At 45.5% G+C, this 15,396-nt stretch overlaps 1 protein-coding gene across 1 annotated transcript in view; it reads left to right on the top strand.

The window, feature by feature from the left end:
- The window catches only part of phldb1b (pleckstrin homology-like domain, family B, member 1b), a 100,962-nt gene that overhangs the window by 39,951 nt on the left and 45,615 nt on the right, over positions 1-15,396 (top strand). The window contains exon 6 of the mRNA XM_079514364.1: positions 805-2,288. Coding sequence (XP_079370490.1) covers positions 805-2,288 — 1,484 coding nt within the window. The remainder of the gene's footprint in view (positions 1-804; positions 2,289-15,396) is intronic.

Raw genomic sequence — 15,396 nt, 5'->3', positions numbered from 1 at the left:
CATCCCGTCCCAGTTTGGACTGAGACCTGTCTTGGTGGTGGTGAGTCTCCCACGTGGCTGTCATGTCCGTTTTGCCCGCTTTATAATCTACTATGTTGACATTAGAGAGAGACAGTGCAGATTAGATTACCCTGGCTGTGTCCTGTGCTGCTCTGGGCCACATGGTAATTGGGTTATACCGGCACATTTTCCCCTGTTCCCTATCCACACTACAGATCTGTGCTGTTCTGCTCCTCTGCTCCCTTCCCCTGCATCCTTCCTCCCTCCCTCAGTCCCTCGCTTATCTCATCGTCTTGTCTCCACGTCGGACCACGGCTAGCAGTGGAAGCCACTTCTATAGTAGAAGAGTCATTGAAAGCACTCGTGTTGAAGAGCTCGGGTCCCTTTTATGAAGTGGAACTGTGGTACTTGATTGAAATGAAGTAATTGTATTCAGCCCCGGCCCGCTCTACATTTATATAACATTGAATAGTGGGCTGTAATCTTGTCTTTTGCTCTGTATCTGAAATATATCAGTGTAGCAGAGTAGCTCAGAGCCTCAGTCTAATATCTCCCCCAGTCTATAGGGATATCCCTTTGGTCTAGTGGTTAAGATATTGGACTTTCACGCGGGAGACCCAAGTTCAAATCCCGGGCGTTACATCTAAATGGAATTTCATTGTATGTGTAATGTATTCTAAGTATTAATTTAGGTGTGTATGTTATACATATGCACAATTGACTGTAACTTCTTGGTGTCAGTGTGCTATGCAATAGATTAATAATAAGCTGTATGTTAATTTTGCTTTAATGTCATCCCTGCAGACTCACAGAGCTTGGTCAATGGGAATCACCAGCCCAGTCCGGCCCAGTCTCCCCCTATCCCTGGAGTCCAGTCTGAGCACAGTGCCATTGTCAGCTCTATTGAGAAGGACCTCCAGGACATCATGGACTCCCTAGTGATGGACGACCCCCAGCTTTCACCTTCGGAGGCCAAAATGCCTTCTGGGGCACAACCGATCCCCCACTCTCCCCTCTCCCCCATGGTTAACGGAGGGGGGAGGTATCTTCTGTCCCCTCCTACCAGCCCAGGGGCCATGTCCGTGGGCTCTAGCTATGAGAACACCTCTCCTCCCTTCTCCCCCCTCTCCTCCCCCTCTGCTGCTAGCAGTGGGAGCATAACTAGCCCGTCTTTCAGTGGAGGACCCCAGGACCAGAATGCTTCACTCCCTCCAGTGCCTGTCCGCTCCTCTAGCTACAACTACGCCACCCAACCTCCGCCCATCCCTCAGCCACGGACCGTATTGCCTAACCACAGTGGAGGTGGCGGGTTTCAGAAGGTTCAGGAAAGCCCCAGGCTTCAGAGGAAGGCCCTCCTGGAGGCTCCTCTAAGCCCCAAGGCAGGGCGTAGAGGACTGGGCCAGGATGGCCACGAAAGCCCCCGCCAGGTTCACCTACTCTCCTCCACTGAGTCTCTCAGTGGTAGGACCATTGTGCCAAATAGCCCCAGACTCACTCCCAAATTCCCCACTTCCCCAACCAGTCCCAGGACCAAGACAGGCACGGTGCTCCAGGACCGGCCTGCAAGCCCTTTCAGAGATCAGGGTGGTCTCACTTCCAGCCCCTCCCGGCAGCTGTCGCAGGCTGGCAGAGCCTTCCAGCCTCCCCTGGACCCTATCGTGCATATCATCCACGGCTCCCAGCTCCAACAGCATCCTCGCATGCTGCAGCCCCCCGAAAGCCCCCGCATGGCCAGAAAGACCCTGGAGCTGAACGGGGATGGCCGAGGTGGGGGGGCCAGCATGAGGGAGCTCCCCCCGCTCAGCCCCTCCATGGCTCGGAGGGGGGTCCCGGTGCTCCCGGGGGCACTTCCGGGAACCGTTCCGACCCTGCGGACCCCGGACGGTCCGCTGATTACCGGCAGGCTAGTCCCCGACAGTCCCCGGCTCCGCCGCAAGGCCGGCTCCCCGCCCGAGGAGCAGTTTGGCGGCAGGCTCGTCCGAGCCCCCAGCCCCTCCTCCCCTGCCCTGCCGCCGATGGACGGTGACGGCGGGTGCAGGAAGGCCAATTTCGGGAACGTCCTCTCCCCCGCGTACAGCCTGGGCTCTCTGCCCTCCTCCCCCATGGCGAGCCCCAGGAGCCACAGGAAGATGTCGGCGGGAGCCAAGGAGCTGGGGGGGAGGCCCCGCCCCGGGATGAGGGAGCGCAAGAACAGCATCTCGGAGATCAGCGACAACGAAGACGAGCTGCTGGAGTATCACCGACGCCAGCGGGAGGAGCGCCTTCGCGAGCAAGAGATGGAGAGACTGGTGAGTTAACGGCAGCAGAGCAGCCCATCCACAGTCTTTGTTTTCTGCTTTATGAGAGCCCTTTTTGGTCATATCGGGTCATATCGGTATCGGCGAATATGCCAGTCTAACCACCGATCCGACACAGGGGTAAGGGGTTGACACTATGGCAGGTAAATAAAATGTTGGGGCATGTGGTGTTTGCTTTCGAGTTGCCCAAACTGCAAGTGCACATTTGAGTGAGGAGTCTGCTATTAACAACATGAGATAAGTAATTTTCATTTTATTTATTATTATAAATAATATTCTCTGGTATCGGTATTCGGTATCGGCTAACACAGAAATTGTGGTATCGGGATCGGATCGGGAATGAAAGAAGTGTATCGGGACATCCCTACTTATCTTCATATTTTGGTCCTCACTAATGAAACTCCATACCCCTCCTCTGAAGAAGACAGAGTAGACAGAAATAGATCCATCTTGAGCATTTGTGGGGACCAAGTATATGAAGTTAGTTTGAAAAATGACAATAATGGGTGAAGTGGTCCTTTAAGTAGACTAGACTTTCAAGGCTATATCCAGTCCTATATTGCGCTGATCAGAGCAATGGTCAATGAGCCATTGAAATGTTAGAGACACTGCTGTATGTAATGCTGCTGTAATGCTCCACATGTGTGCAACTTTTGGTATGACTAATTTGTCACGGTAGACCTCTGATGGTAAGCTCCCCTGACACAGAAAGACAGACAGACAGACAGACAGAGACACATTTGTGGATCATGTCTTCTCCTGGACAACGGAAACACATCCCCAGGGCGATCTGCGACACACACAGCAAGTTTGAAGTTGATTGCTCGGACAGTGCCTGTCCCCAGTTCGCTCGGACAGTGCCTGTCCCCAGTTCGCTCGGACAGTGCCTGTCCCCAGTTCGCTCGGACAGTGCCTGTCCCCAGTTCGCTCGGACAGTGCCTGTCCCCAGTTATACTTGGGACAGATATACAGACAGACTCACACACATGGACACAAACACAGGTACTGTAGATATCACGTAGTGGTACATTAACAACCTTTATCTTCATGTTTCTACATAATAGTGTAAGTCGCCATCTGTCAACACTGTAGTTTATTGGTTGTATCTACAGTGCTTTACCAGACAAACACAGTAAAACGTGGGCTAACAGAATGAAGAGAAGGCAGTAATCAGTGCGTTTGTTTGCTGAAGGTGGACTTACAGTAACAGCGGACAGTTAAAGCCAACGACTGAACCGTCTGTACCTCGGCTAGTTGGCCAACAAAATGCCGTCTCCTGGCGCGGAGCAGAGGTCGCCATGGTAACCACATTGTTTGTTTGTCTCGTAATCTCAGGGAGAGACAGGGAGAGCGTGGGCAGGGGGGTGGGGTGGGGTTAGGTTGGGGCTGTCAAAGGAGGGGGGGGGGGGGGGCTGGGTGGTGCTGACGTCTTAGGCTTGTCTGGAAAGTTTTTGAATGAAACCCGCTGCCGAGACAATGCCCTTTTTAGAAGGTTTTATGTGACTTTCGTGCCTCTGCGAGAAGGCATTTTGTGCGTCCTGTTTGTAATTACACAGTGGGTGTGTGAGAGAGAGAACGAAGGCGGTTCCGAGTCTAAAGCTGCAGTGTGTACACTCTGACATTGTAGTGACATTATTTGGGGGTGGGGGTCCGTACAGTCCAGTTTTGTCTCACTGACCCCCGTGTCAAGGTAGAGAAGGCCGCTGTAAATGTCACCCGGGCAGAGTGAAATGTAGACTTGTACCAATTTAACCCATTAAGACCTGAGGTCTGCAAAATACAAATGGCATCTACATCAGTAATTCTTGCACTTTCTTTTTTGTGATGTTTTATTGGGTTTTTTCCATTTTTTAAAATACAAGACATACAAGGAACATGGTACACAAAAACAAAACAAAACAAAAAAACAACAACACCATCAATGACAAAACAAAACTGACAATAACACATACCCACCCACCCACCCACCCGCTAGCCCTGAGGGGAGAATAGACTTATAGAAAAATGTACAATAATTTTGATGATATTTCGAAAACGTTAAAAAATAGCAGATGTACCGTAGTGATGTGCTGTGAGCTTGTACGTCTGCTATTATTTTAATAGCCAATGCAAAAATCTAAAATGGAACGGATGCTTTCCCGGTTTTAATTGTTAAAGGTAAAGGCATTGTCAAGAAGATGGTTAATAATATCTTCATTTTATTCAGTACAGTAGAATCCAATAGCTTTAATTATTAAGAAAAGTACGATTTCACCCCAACCTACCACTGTAAGCCAACATAAGGGAACAGGAAATGTGTAGACAGGTCTGTGCTCATCAAATAATGTCAATGCAAGAAAGGAGCCTTGCTGCTAAAGCCAAAGTCAATGATTTGATTGTGTTGTATAATTATTATTATTGCACTGTAAAGACACATACTGTAGCTGTGCACGGAGCCTCAGGTGTCTGTACTTAGTCATCGTTGACTCACTGAGTTGTGATTTATTTTCAATGCCCACAAGCTTTCACATTCAAGTACCCACTCGTACACACTCTGCTTCTCATACCTACTGTACTATACTGTACCTGATTAAGCCAAAATGAAAAGGCTGAGCTAGTGAAACTACTAGTCTGGAGGACGATTCTTTCTTGAGATCATAATGTGTGTGAGTTGTTTCCATCTTCATGACCTGAATAGAGGTTGTTTTGTTCTGTTATTGGATGGTTGTAGTTGGAAAGTAGGTCTGATTATCATGCATTTCTTATTTCTGAATAAACAGTTCACCTCATGTCATCACAGTGAGAGGTGTGGCAAACTGACACAGCTCTGGGACAGACAGACAGTCACTGTGCAAAGTCTGGTAGGGGGGTTATATTTACCCAAGTATAAGGTGGTTTTATCACACCACCTGTGGAAATACTGTTGACTTATTCTGTGTATAAGTCATGTGATATATTAGTACAACTGTAGTACATGAGTTCTGCAGCTGTAGAGGTTTTGTATCACTCCAAGACCATGTTATATTGTGATCCAGTCAGTCAGTCAGACAGACACTGATATTCAAGACTGACCGGGCCTAAACCTATACCTAACTACTGACGTCCTTTAGATACAATGGTAGAGTCTCATAGATGGCCTATACTGAGCTGGGTGTTCTGTTTAGTTATATCTGAATTATCTAGGCTACTAAGTCAAAGTCAAAGTCGTACGATTAGTCACAGACGTTACCGCAGTGAAGTTTGTTCTCCGCATTTGACCCATCTCTTGGAGCAGTGAGCCGCAGCGTGCGCCGCGCTCGGGAATCATTAGTAGATTTGACCCCCAATCCAACCCATTGATGCTGAGTGCCAAGCAGGGAGGCACATTGGGTCCCATTTTTACAGTCTTTGGTATGACCCAGCCGGGGATCGAACCCCGACCTCCCAGTTTCAGGGCGGACACTCTAACCACAAGGCCACTGTCACTAAAGATGTTAGAGTGATAAACCTTCTGTGTGGGTGTGACTGCACATGAACAGGGTGGCATACTGTACACACTGCACAGTAAAGGAGAAGTTATTATTTTGAAGGCATTTCTGTGCCTGTACAAGACAGTGAAAAATGAGGAGGCACAGGGTAGAACAATTTAATGACACGCAACACAGGCCACGAACTGCATGGATTCAAACCCGTGTCAAGAGCAGTACTGTGCCCGCGTGCGGTACGCTAATTAATTGTCTGACTCGTGACTGCACATTGTTAGCCAGCCGCCCCCTGGCTAAACAATATGTAATTGCTTTGTTTTCCTAACAGCCTGGAGGTGAGCGTTTTACTGACGAGCAGCCGACAGTGAAGAAGCAGCATTTTGCCATGTCTGTCGGCTGCAAGATGTCCCTCTGCCTGGAGAGCAGCTGTCTGTCTGATATACTGTCCCTCTTGGCAAACACACTTGGCATATGGCCTGAATTCACAGTCTCTGCTCTGTCTGTCTGCAGAGACAGATAAAGGGGGACTGGCCGTGTGAAAACACAGCTCCTCTGTCATCCAAAGATGACCTCATATCTTTCAACCGGGGGTGTCCACTGAAGATGTCGTCATTGTTTTAAGAAACACGAACCTTGAGATGATGTCACACATGTTTGCGTGATACTGTACATACAAGTTTCGATGATATAAAAAAAAAAACAGATTTTCTATCAAGAGTGTTAACATGTTTATGTTTATTCTGGAGTGCAGCTCAAGACCATTGATTCTGTGTTGACTGATGAATATTTAGGCTGTGACAGGTTGTACTTGAATGACAGTTACTATAACTGTCTAATTGTTTTAGTAAATGTAGTTAATTGACAATTACTGTATGGCCGTAGTTAAGAGAGTTATTGCAGCTGTCCAATGGCTGTAGTTGAGTGAGAGTTACTGTAAGTGGCTAATCTGTACTTTGGAATGAGGATTTCTGCAACTGTCTAAACTCAGTGGTTCTAAAGTGGGTCCATGTGGACCCTCAGGTTTCCTCGAGGGTTCCATATGGACCCTTTAGGGCCCTATTCATACTCCAGTTTTAGGTGATAAGGTGACCACTGTATGGAATACTGTATGGATTATGATTTTCATAGCCAATCCTAATGTGTGTTATTACATATTATTAAGTGGTGCAACCACTTCCTTAAGTGACTATGTGTGTGGGTGGGTGTGTGGGTGCGTCTGAGCACGAAAACAGCATGGTTGTTTTTCACCACCTTGCGCAACCTAACACACACACACAAACACATGTTAACTGTATATATGGTGATTTCGGGTGTGCCAGTACAGTACAGTACAGTAGAGGGTACAGTAGAGGGACCCCCACACGGTAACTGTCATTTCTCAACCGTTCCGGACGCGGAACCCCACACGGAGTTGCACCACTTACTTCACATGGGTGTGATTTTTTGTCATAATTGGTCACAGGAAGACAAAATGTGCTGATTATTGAAAAGGGGATTGTGTGTGTCTGTCAGTCTGCCTGGAAAAAAAGACACACAGTAGTCGGTACATACAGTACAGTATGCTGTAGAGAAAGCTCTGTTGTGTATTTATTGTGCCATCTTTGCCAGTGCAGTCAGTGTCCATGTGGAATGGATTACAACACTAAATATACATACCTTCATGCTGCAGATATTCACCCACATTCAGGAACGCCTACAGCTGCTCTTTGAGCAAAGAAACCTAGGAAACGTATCACAGAAGGCCAGGATAGACCTCTGTGGAAAAAAATGAAAAACGCTGAACAAAGGGTATTTGTAGTATATCATATAATTAAATATTGAATTGTTTTTTTTCTCACAGAATCAAAGGTTTTATGGTCATGATTCACCAGGATCCTGGATGACTTGATTCTAGGCTTAAAATAATTGATATGAATGTTTTTGTAAATCTCTATGGGGGGAAATGAATGGACGATTTTTCAGTGGAACCACCAGATAACCACGGCTACTGCAACGCTCTATAGAGCGTTGCAGTCCCGCCCCCTACCATGGACCAGGAAATGATTCTCCGTTCATTTTCCTCATAGACATTTCAGAAAGTATTTATTTAAAGACGTTTAAGCCTCGTACAAAGCCAACTCTTGTCGTGACAAATCATGACAACAGACACAATTTTTTGGGCCGAACAAATAATTAGAAAGAAGAAAAAAACGGCAGGTTACAACACTTTTTTTGTTGTTTTTCTTCTTTGTAATTATTTGTTTGGTCCAAAATATTGTTTGTGTTGTCATGAGTTGTCACGACTGGAGTTGGCTTTGTCCGCGGCGTAACCGTCTTTAAATAAATACTTTCTGAAATGTCTATGAGGAAAATGAACGGAGAATCATTTCCTGGTCCATGGTAGGGGGCGGGACTGCGACGCTCTATAGGGCAAGCTATATAACATAACTCATCTGTAAAGGTGGTCTTTATGTCCTTTGCTCTTCTCTTTCTGAACGCCTCACAACAACAACCCATGATGTTTTGGTCCTCTTGTCCACTGGTTCCCAAAGTGGGGTCCAGGGACCCCCAGGGGGTCCTTGAGGGAGTTCCAGGGGGTACCCAGCTAAATTATACTTTGGAACCAAATTGGACCCTTATGGGTCTGTAACTCTGAGAGTGTACAAATGGAACCAAACGAACCCTAACGGGTCCGTTTGGTTCCATTTGTACACTCTCAGAGTTAAATTAACATTGATTTTTACAATATGAATTGGGAGTCCCAGAGATATAAATGACATTAAATGGGGGTCCGTAGACTGATGCATGTCAAACTGGGGGTATTTGAAATTAAACTGGTTGAGAATCACTGCTAGAGCCGTAAAATCTTCTCTTATGGGGGGGTCCCTGGCATATCTTTTCCAAATGGGGGTCCGCGGGCTCATTGGTGTCAATTTGGGGGTCCTTGACATGAAAAAGTTTGGGAACCTCTGCTCTTGTCCATCTGTGACTGCATAATAATAATAATAATATCTCAAACTTATATAGCGCTTTTCTGAGTACCCAAAGACGCTTTACATGGGGGGGGGGGGGGGGGGGGTTTACAGAGGTAACAACAAAATAAAAACAACTTTATTAGAAAAAGGAAAACACTAAAAGCTAAAAAAACATTAAAAAGAAAGACAGTGAGAAGGGTTAGCTAGGGAAGGCAATATTGAAGAGGTGGGTCTTGAGGGCGGTTTTGAAAGTTTGGAGGGTGGGGGCATCTCTGAGTGCCTTAGGGAGGGCATTCCACAGGGTTGGGGCAGCAAAGGAAAAAGCTCTGTCCCCCCACGTACGGAGTTTGGTTTTGGGGACGTCGAGGAGGTTTGCGTCACCAGACCTGAGGGAGCGGGAGGGGACATGACGTTTGAGGAGGTCACAGAGGTATGGGGGAGCCAGGTTGTTTAGTGCTTTGTAGGTGGTCAGGAGTGTTTTGAAGTGGATTCTTTGTTTAACCGGTAGCCAATGAAGGTCACAGAGGACTGGTGTAATATGATCTCTGGAACGGGTATTGGTGAGTTGCATGATGGTTGGCATGTCGCTGTGGGTGAAGTCAGTGCTTCTCTGCCTCTGAGGACAGATAACTTTGACCCCCTCTGCTTGAGTGGAGCAGGACGAGAGAGAGAGGGCGACATGGAAGAGGTTACTTGGAAGGTGGAGTACATGAACTCTCACTATGTAGGTCGGGCTGTGCATTTCATGTTCTCTCTGTGTCTAAAGGAAAGCCCTGTTAATCCATCCTTGAGACGGTGTAAACACACACACGCAGCAGTGGGTGTATTTAACCCATTTTGACCTGAGATCAGATTCTAAAAATGTCTTCTACATCCTGACAGTTTTCTGAAAAAGCTATGTTTCTATGTCGGTCGTTCTTCGATTTTTCAAAAATAGCAGACCTACAAGCTCGTAGCGCGCCACTCGGTGGCGCGCTATGAGCTTGTAGATCTGCTATTTTTCAATAGCTAAAGCATAACATAATGCTAACACCAAAAGGGGTTCCCGCCCAAAATAGGTTAAGGATTTATGTGCCAGCAGCGCGGACCTGTTATCAACAGTACAAGACACATTCCTTTTATAATAATTGGCGTACCTATGCTGTCTGTCCAATGAGGTTGAATAGGCACATTATGAGGCTATATAAACGCATCATTGTATTGCATTAATAATGCAAATGCAATACAGGATTCTGCCCATGTATAAGTCGGTGTTGAAATTATATTTATATATTATATAAAATTATTATTAACTTATATTGTAGGTTATAGTCCATATACGTAAAATATTGTTCCATGATGTATTTATGATATTTTGGGAGGCCTTTCTGTCTTTAACCCATTCTGGGCGGGAACCGCTTTTGGTGTTTTAACTAAGCATTATGTTATGCTTTAGCTATTGAAAAATAGCAGATCTACAAGCTCATAGCGCGCCACCGAGTGGCGCGCTATGAGCTTGTCGGTCTGCTATTTTTGAAAAATCGAAGAACCACTGACATAGAAACATAGCTTTTTCAGAAAAATGTTAGGATTTAGAAGCCTTTTTTTTAATTGACCTCAGTCCAAAATGGGTTAATTGATTGTACAGTACAGTGGAGATTGACATGAAACAGGGAAAGATTCAGGCAGTGATACACAGCAACGGCCCCCCGGGCTCAGGAATTGAACCCGGGCCTTGCTGTCAGGCTGCATCAGAGCCTATCTATGGTACTGTACTGTGGTGCCTCAACCACTCGACCCATCTGCGCCCTATCTTGTATTTATTTCAAGGTATTCGCAATTTCGTATAACAGACATGTCCATTCATAGCCACACTGTGCTGCCCATTGGGACTCACTCTTTCCCAGAGATTTCGCCCCGGTGGGTGTGTTTTTGACGTTGTTATTCTGTGAGCTGAGGTTAAGGTTAGTGTTTATGTTAGGTTTAGGCCTAGCTTTTGTGAGGTTAGGGTTTCGTGTTGGGTTTAGGCATATAACCACGCCCATCAGGTAGAAAGCTCTGTGAAAGATGTGCCCATGTCAAACACTGAAGAGGAAGGATGTGCTTCTATAATGTGACAGGTTGAGGTTTGTTATGAAGATGCATTCCATAGCGATAAGCATCATCAGCTGTGTGAACTGACCATGGAAAGAATGGTACTAATTACCCATCTTACATTATATAGCCTACCCCATGTTATATCTGTGGATGTGTTTTTTTTCCAGTCTAGTGCCAGAATCAGTACCTAATACTGTACTTTTCAGCGAAAAACAACTGAATAACAAGTTAACATACAGCAGTTACATGCACAACCCATTTTGGTCGGGAACCCCTTTTGGTGTTAGCATTATGTTATGCTTTAGCTATTGAAAAATAGCAGATCTACAAGCTCATAGCGCGCCACCGAGTGGCGCGCTATGAGCTTGTAGGTCTGCTATTTTTGAAAAATCGAAGAAGAACGACTGACATAGAAACATAGCTTTTTCAGAAAACTGTCAGGATGTAGAAGACATTTTTAGAATCTGATCTCAGGCCTAAAAGTATTTATAAAAAAAATATGATTTCCATTTGTCCAAACCTGGCAGCTCACTAGAGCATGAGAGCACAAGCAATCAGTCTGAACATTTGAGAGGCTTTATTCACATGCGTAATTTAGTCTAGTGCTATGCTGTGTGCTGGACATATCCCATTATAAAGGTAATTGCCTGTACATGGAAAACTTTGTTTATCCACATTTTACATATTGATGTTTTGACTTCTGGAAATGCTTAAGATCCACCTGGGTCTGAGATGATGTCGGCAAATAAAGTTGTAGTCTATTCATGGCGTTTCCTTCACTTCAAGTGTTATTTTCTGAACTCTCAGGTGTTGTGGAGCTGGCTGTCCACTAGAGGGTGTAGCTTCCCTGCTCAGGTTGTAGTTGGATAGCAGAAGGCACCATGGAGTGTGGAGGGGGGGAGGGTGGGGATACAGTGCATTCAGCTAAGCAGCAAGCCTCTCCCCATCTCATATTTTGGTCTCCACTCACATCTGAAAATGTATTATTCGCTGTGTGGGCAAATTATTAGGGAAGGAAGGAACATCTCCTGAATCTCAATTTCTCTGGGTTGACATTTCTTCCTGAAAGACAAGTATGGTTTTATGTGCTTAGCTGAAACTGGCATAATCCCAGAAAACCGCAACCATACAAACCATATAGAGTTGGATGTTTGATGTACAAAAAGTTGATGGAGAATATTCTGAGCCCTTGTGTGGATTCACCTGGCCAGAACTACTGACATATATAGATGTGTGTCTAAATTGTCTAAAGTACCAACTCCAAAGTTGCTCTTCATGGAATCAACCAGCAAGCCACCTCCCACTTCAGGAACTCCCTACTCAAATTATGCCTACCCCCTCCCCCTTTTCAAAGATCACGCCCCCCACCAGGCCCCAGGGCCACAGCAGAAGGACTCTCTCTCTCTCTCCATTTGTTCCAAACTAAGTAGCTCAGTCTGCTTGAGTAATTTCTCAACATTAAGACTACACCACAGGGAGACAAGTGATAGAGAGACTACTAGTTTGTATTAGTACTGTCCAATAACATCCGGTATACACAAACGTAACTAGCGGATATGGATCGGCACCAGGCGGCGCTGAGAGGCCCCCCTGCACCCCTGGGCACTGTGGTGAGGCGAGGGCAGAGTAGGGAACAGGCCATGGACCGGCACCAGGCGCTGAGAGGCCCCCCTGCACCACCCCTGGGCACTGTGGTGAGGCGAGGGCAGAGTAGGGAACAGGCCATGGACCGGCACCAGGCGCTGAGAGGCCCCCCTGCACCCCCCCTGGGCACTGTGGTGAGGCGAGGGCAGAGTAGGGAACAGGCCATGGACCGGCACCAGGCGCTGAGAGGCCCCCCTGCACCCCCCCTGGGCACTGTGGTGAGGCGAGGGCAGAGTAGGGAACAGGCCATGGTGTACCTGCTGACTCTGGCTGGAGAGAAGCCAGGCTTCCTCAACGACGTGGCAGGACTCATGAAGGTAACTGATGCCACATCTATAGGACGACTCTCTGGTGGGCTCTGGCTATATTTAACACATTCTGGGCGGGAACCCCTTTTGGTGTTAGCATTATGTTATGCTTTAGCCATTGAAAAATAGCAGATCTACAAGCTCATAGCGCGCCACCGAGTGCCGCGCTACGAGCTTGTAGGTCTGCTATTCTTGAAAAATCGTGAAAATGTGGCGCAAATCTTTGAATATATATTCTTTCAACGTTTTTAACGCACATCTTTGCTTCTGGGGGAGGTCCCTGGAACAACATATTTTCAGATGGAGGGTCCTTGACATGAAATATTAAGAACCACTGATATAGAAACATGAGGTTTTTCAGAAAACTGTCATGTTTTAGAAGACATTTGTAGAATCGTCCTCAGGTCTAAATGGGTTAATGACCCACTACTCTGAGATATGTACTGTAGCTACATGTATTTAATGACCCACTACTCTGAGAGATGTACTGTAGCTACATGAGGAGGTGTTGACGGAGCTCTGGGATGCTTTCATTAGCGCAGTGAGTTTTCAGACCATCAGGCAGTTGTGATGAGCTGTGTCTTCATTCTTTCATTAGCGCAGTGAGTTTCAGACCATCAGGCAGTTGTGATGAGCTGTGTCTTCTTCTTGGCTGACTTTTCCAAAATGCTCCTCGCACATCTGAGTCTAAATTTAGAGGGTTTTCGCTGGCTGGCAAGAGGACGAGTTGATCAGATGGCATGTACTGTTGTTGATGGTATCGTGTGTGTGTGTGTGTGTGTGTGTGTGTGTGTGTGTGTGTGTGTGTGTGTGTGTGTGTGTGTGTGTGTGTGTGTGTGTGTGTGTGTGTGTGTGTGTGTGTGTGTGTGTGTGTGTGTGTGTGTGTGTGTGTGTGTGTGTGTGTGTGTGTGTGTGTGTGTGTGTGTGTGCGCGTGCGTGTGCGCGCACAAGCACATTCTGGTACTGGTACTAGAGCTGGACAGGTGGCAGATGTATGGGTCTGAAATACCGATACAGATGTTTTGACTGATATTTTGTAAAATAATATCAAAATCTTAGATTTGACTAAAGTTTCTATTTGGGAACATTTAACTTATACATTATACACAATCATTGTAGATTGGCTAGAAACATTTAAAAATCATCGGCTGTATAATTGCCTATCAATGTTGTAAAAAAAAAAAAAATAAGTATTGGTCGGGCTCTAGCTGCTAGTAGCTGGTGCATGCCTGGTCAACGGCAGCATGCTACAGTACAGCACGCATACATACATATGCATGTGACGCCTGCTGTCGGCTCATTCTCTCACAATGGAAGCTTTGAGGTTTTTGCAGCATCTGTATTAGTTCAGATGTCTGCCGGTTGACTGCAGGTTGGGGATTTTTATAATGAGACCTGCTGAGAAATATGTTGAGTTTTTACTACTGCCAGGTAGTAGTGCAAGCTAATGAGAACTATCGAGTGAGAGACTGAGCTTAGAAAGCCAAAAGATTGACCAGGAAAAAGGGATATAGAACTCGTATTTCTTTACTGATGGAGACAGTGAGAGAGCAGGCAGTGTTGGATGGGAGTGAGACCGTGAGTGACTCTGTCTGTGAACAAAAGCTTCGGGCTGTTGTTTGCATCCTCTTGTTTGACAGCTGGAGAGCTGTTTGGTTTGTTTGCCGCTGTTTACGTTGGCTGGTGCGCTTCATAAATCTCCCCCGGCCAAACGATCGCATGCAGAATAAACTAGCAGCTCATCACACACCCTGGCATTGATCTACACAGCTCATGTTTATTGAGAATACAGGCTGTATATCTATATATATATACTATACAGTGATGTAAATAGGTTTTCAATGTAATGAGTCCCAGGATGCAGGGATGGTCTTTTAGAAATGAGTCCCAGGGACATTTTATGAGTCCCACTTCAACGACGTTAGGAGTCAGTCATATTTTGCCATTTTTACAAATTGCAGCATTTAACTCCCATTTCATTTTATATGGTTATAATGTGGTTATATTCATGTAGAAAACAGAGGAAGAAATGATTATTATAACTAAAGCTAGCAAAATAAACTAGAACCAAAAACAGTACAGTAGTGCATCCCGTGGATGCAGAGGTCGTTGTTTTATTGTGTCCCTTAACTATAAACTGCGTTTTGGGATGCAAAATGCACCCTATTTTAATCTCTGCTATATTGTACTGTTATTGTTTTTCAGAACATCTGTCTTTTCAGAACATAGTATAGTGGTGGCTGTGTGGATATTACAGGCTTTTGGTGTTTGTATTGCGGATGTAGGATTCCTCCATTGTCATTTAAATAACAGTAATCATGTTTTTTTGTATAACTCCCCCACTCTTAACCTCCCCTCTAATCATGACATGTGTTCTTTGATGTTCTCATCTGTCTAGGCTGAAAGTTTTGACATACATATAACTACAAGTAAGACGCGCAAACGCGGGAAGCGAACGCAGCTCGTAAATTGCAATAACAACAATTAGAATAAATTACGTACTTTAAGGTTTTTTTTAAGTTAAGTTTTTTTAAATTAAATGTTTTTTCAAGTTATTTTTTTAGTGTGTGTATGTGTGCGTGCGTGCGTGTTTCTTTTTTAGGTTTTTTTTTAAAAAGTTTTTTCTTTAAGTTTTTTTTTAAGTTAATTTTTTTTAAGTTCAGTTTTTTGTGTG

The sequence above is a fragment of the Electrona antarctica genome (assembly GCF_951216825.1).
Source record: "Electrona antarctica genome assembly, chromosome: 11".
NCBI classification, from domain to species: domain Eukaryota; kingdom Metazoa; phylum Chordata; class Actinopteri; order Myctophiformes; family Myctophidae; genus Electrona; species Electrona antarctica.
Note: the sequence above shows the minus strand (reverse complement) of the source record. Positions and strands in the feature narration are given on the sequence as shown.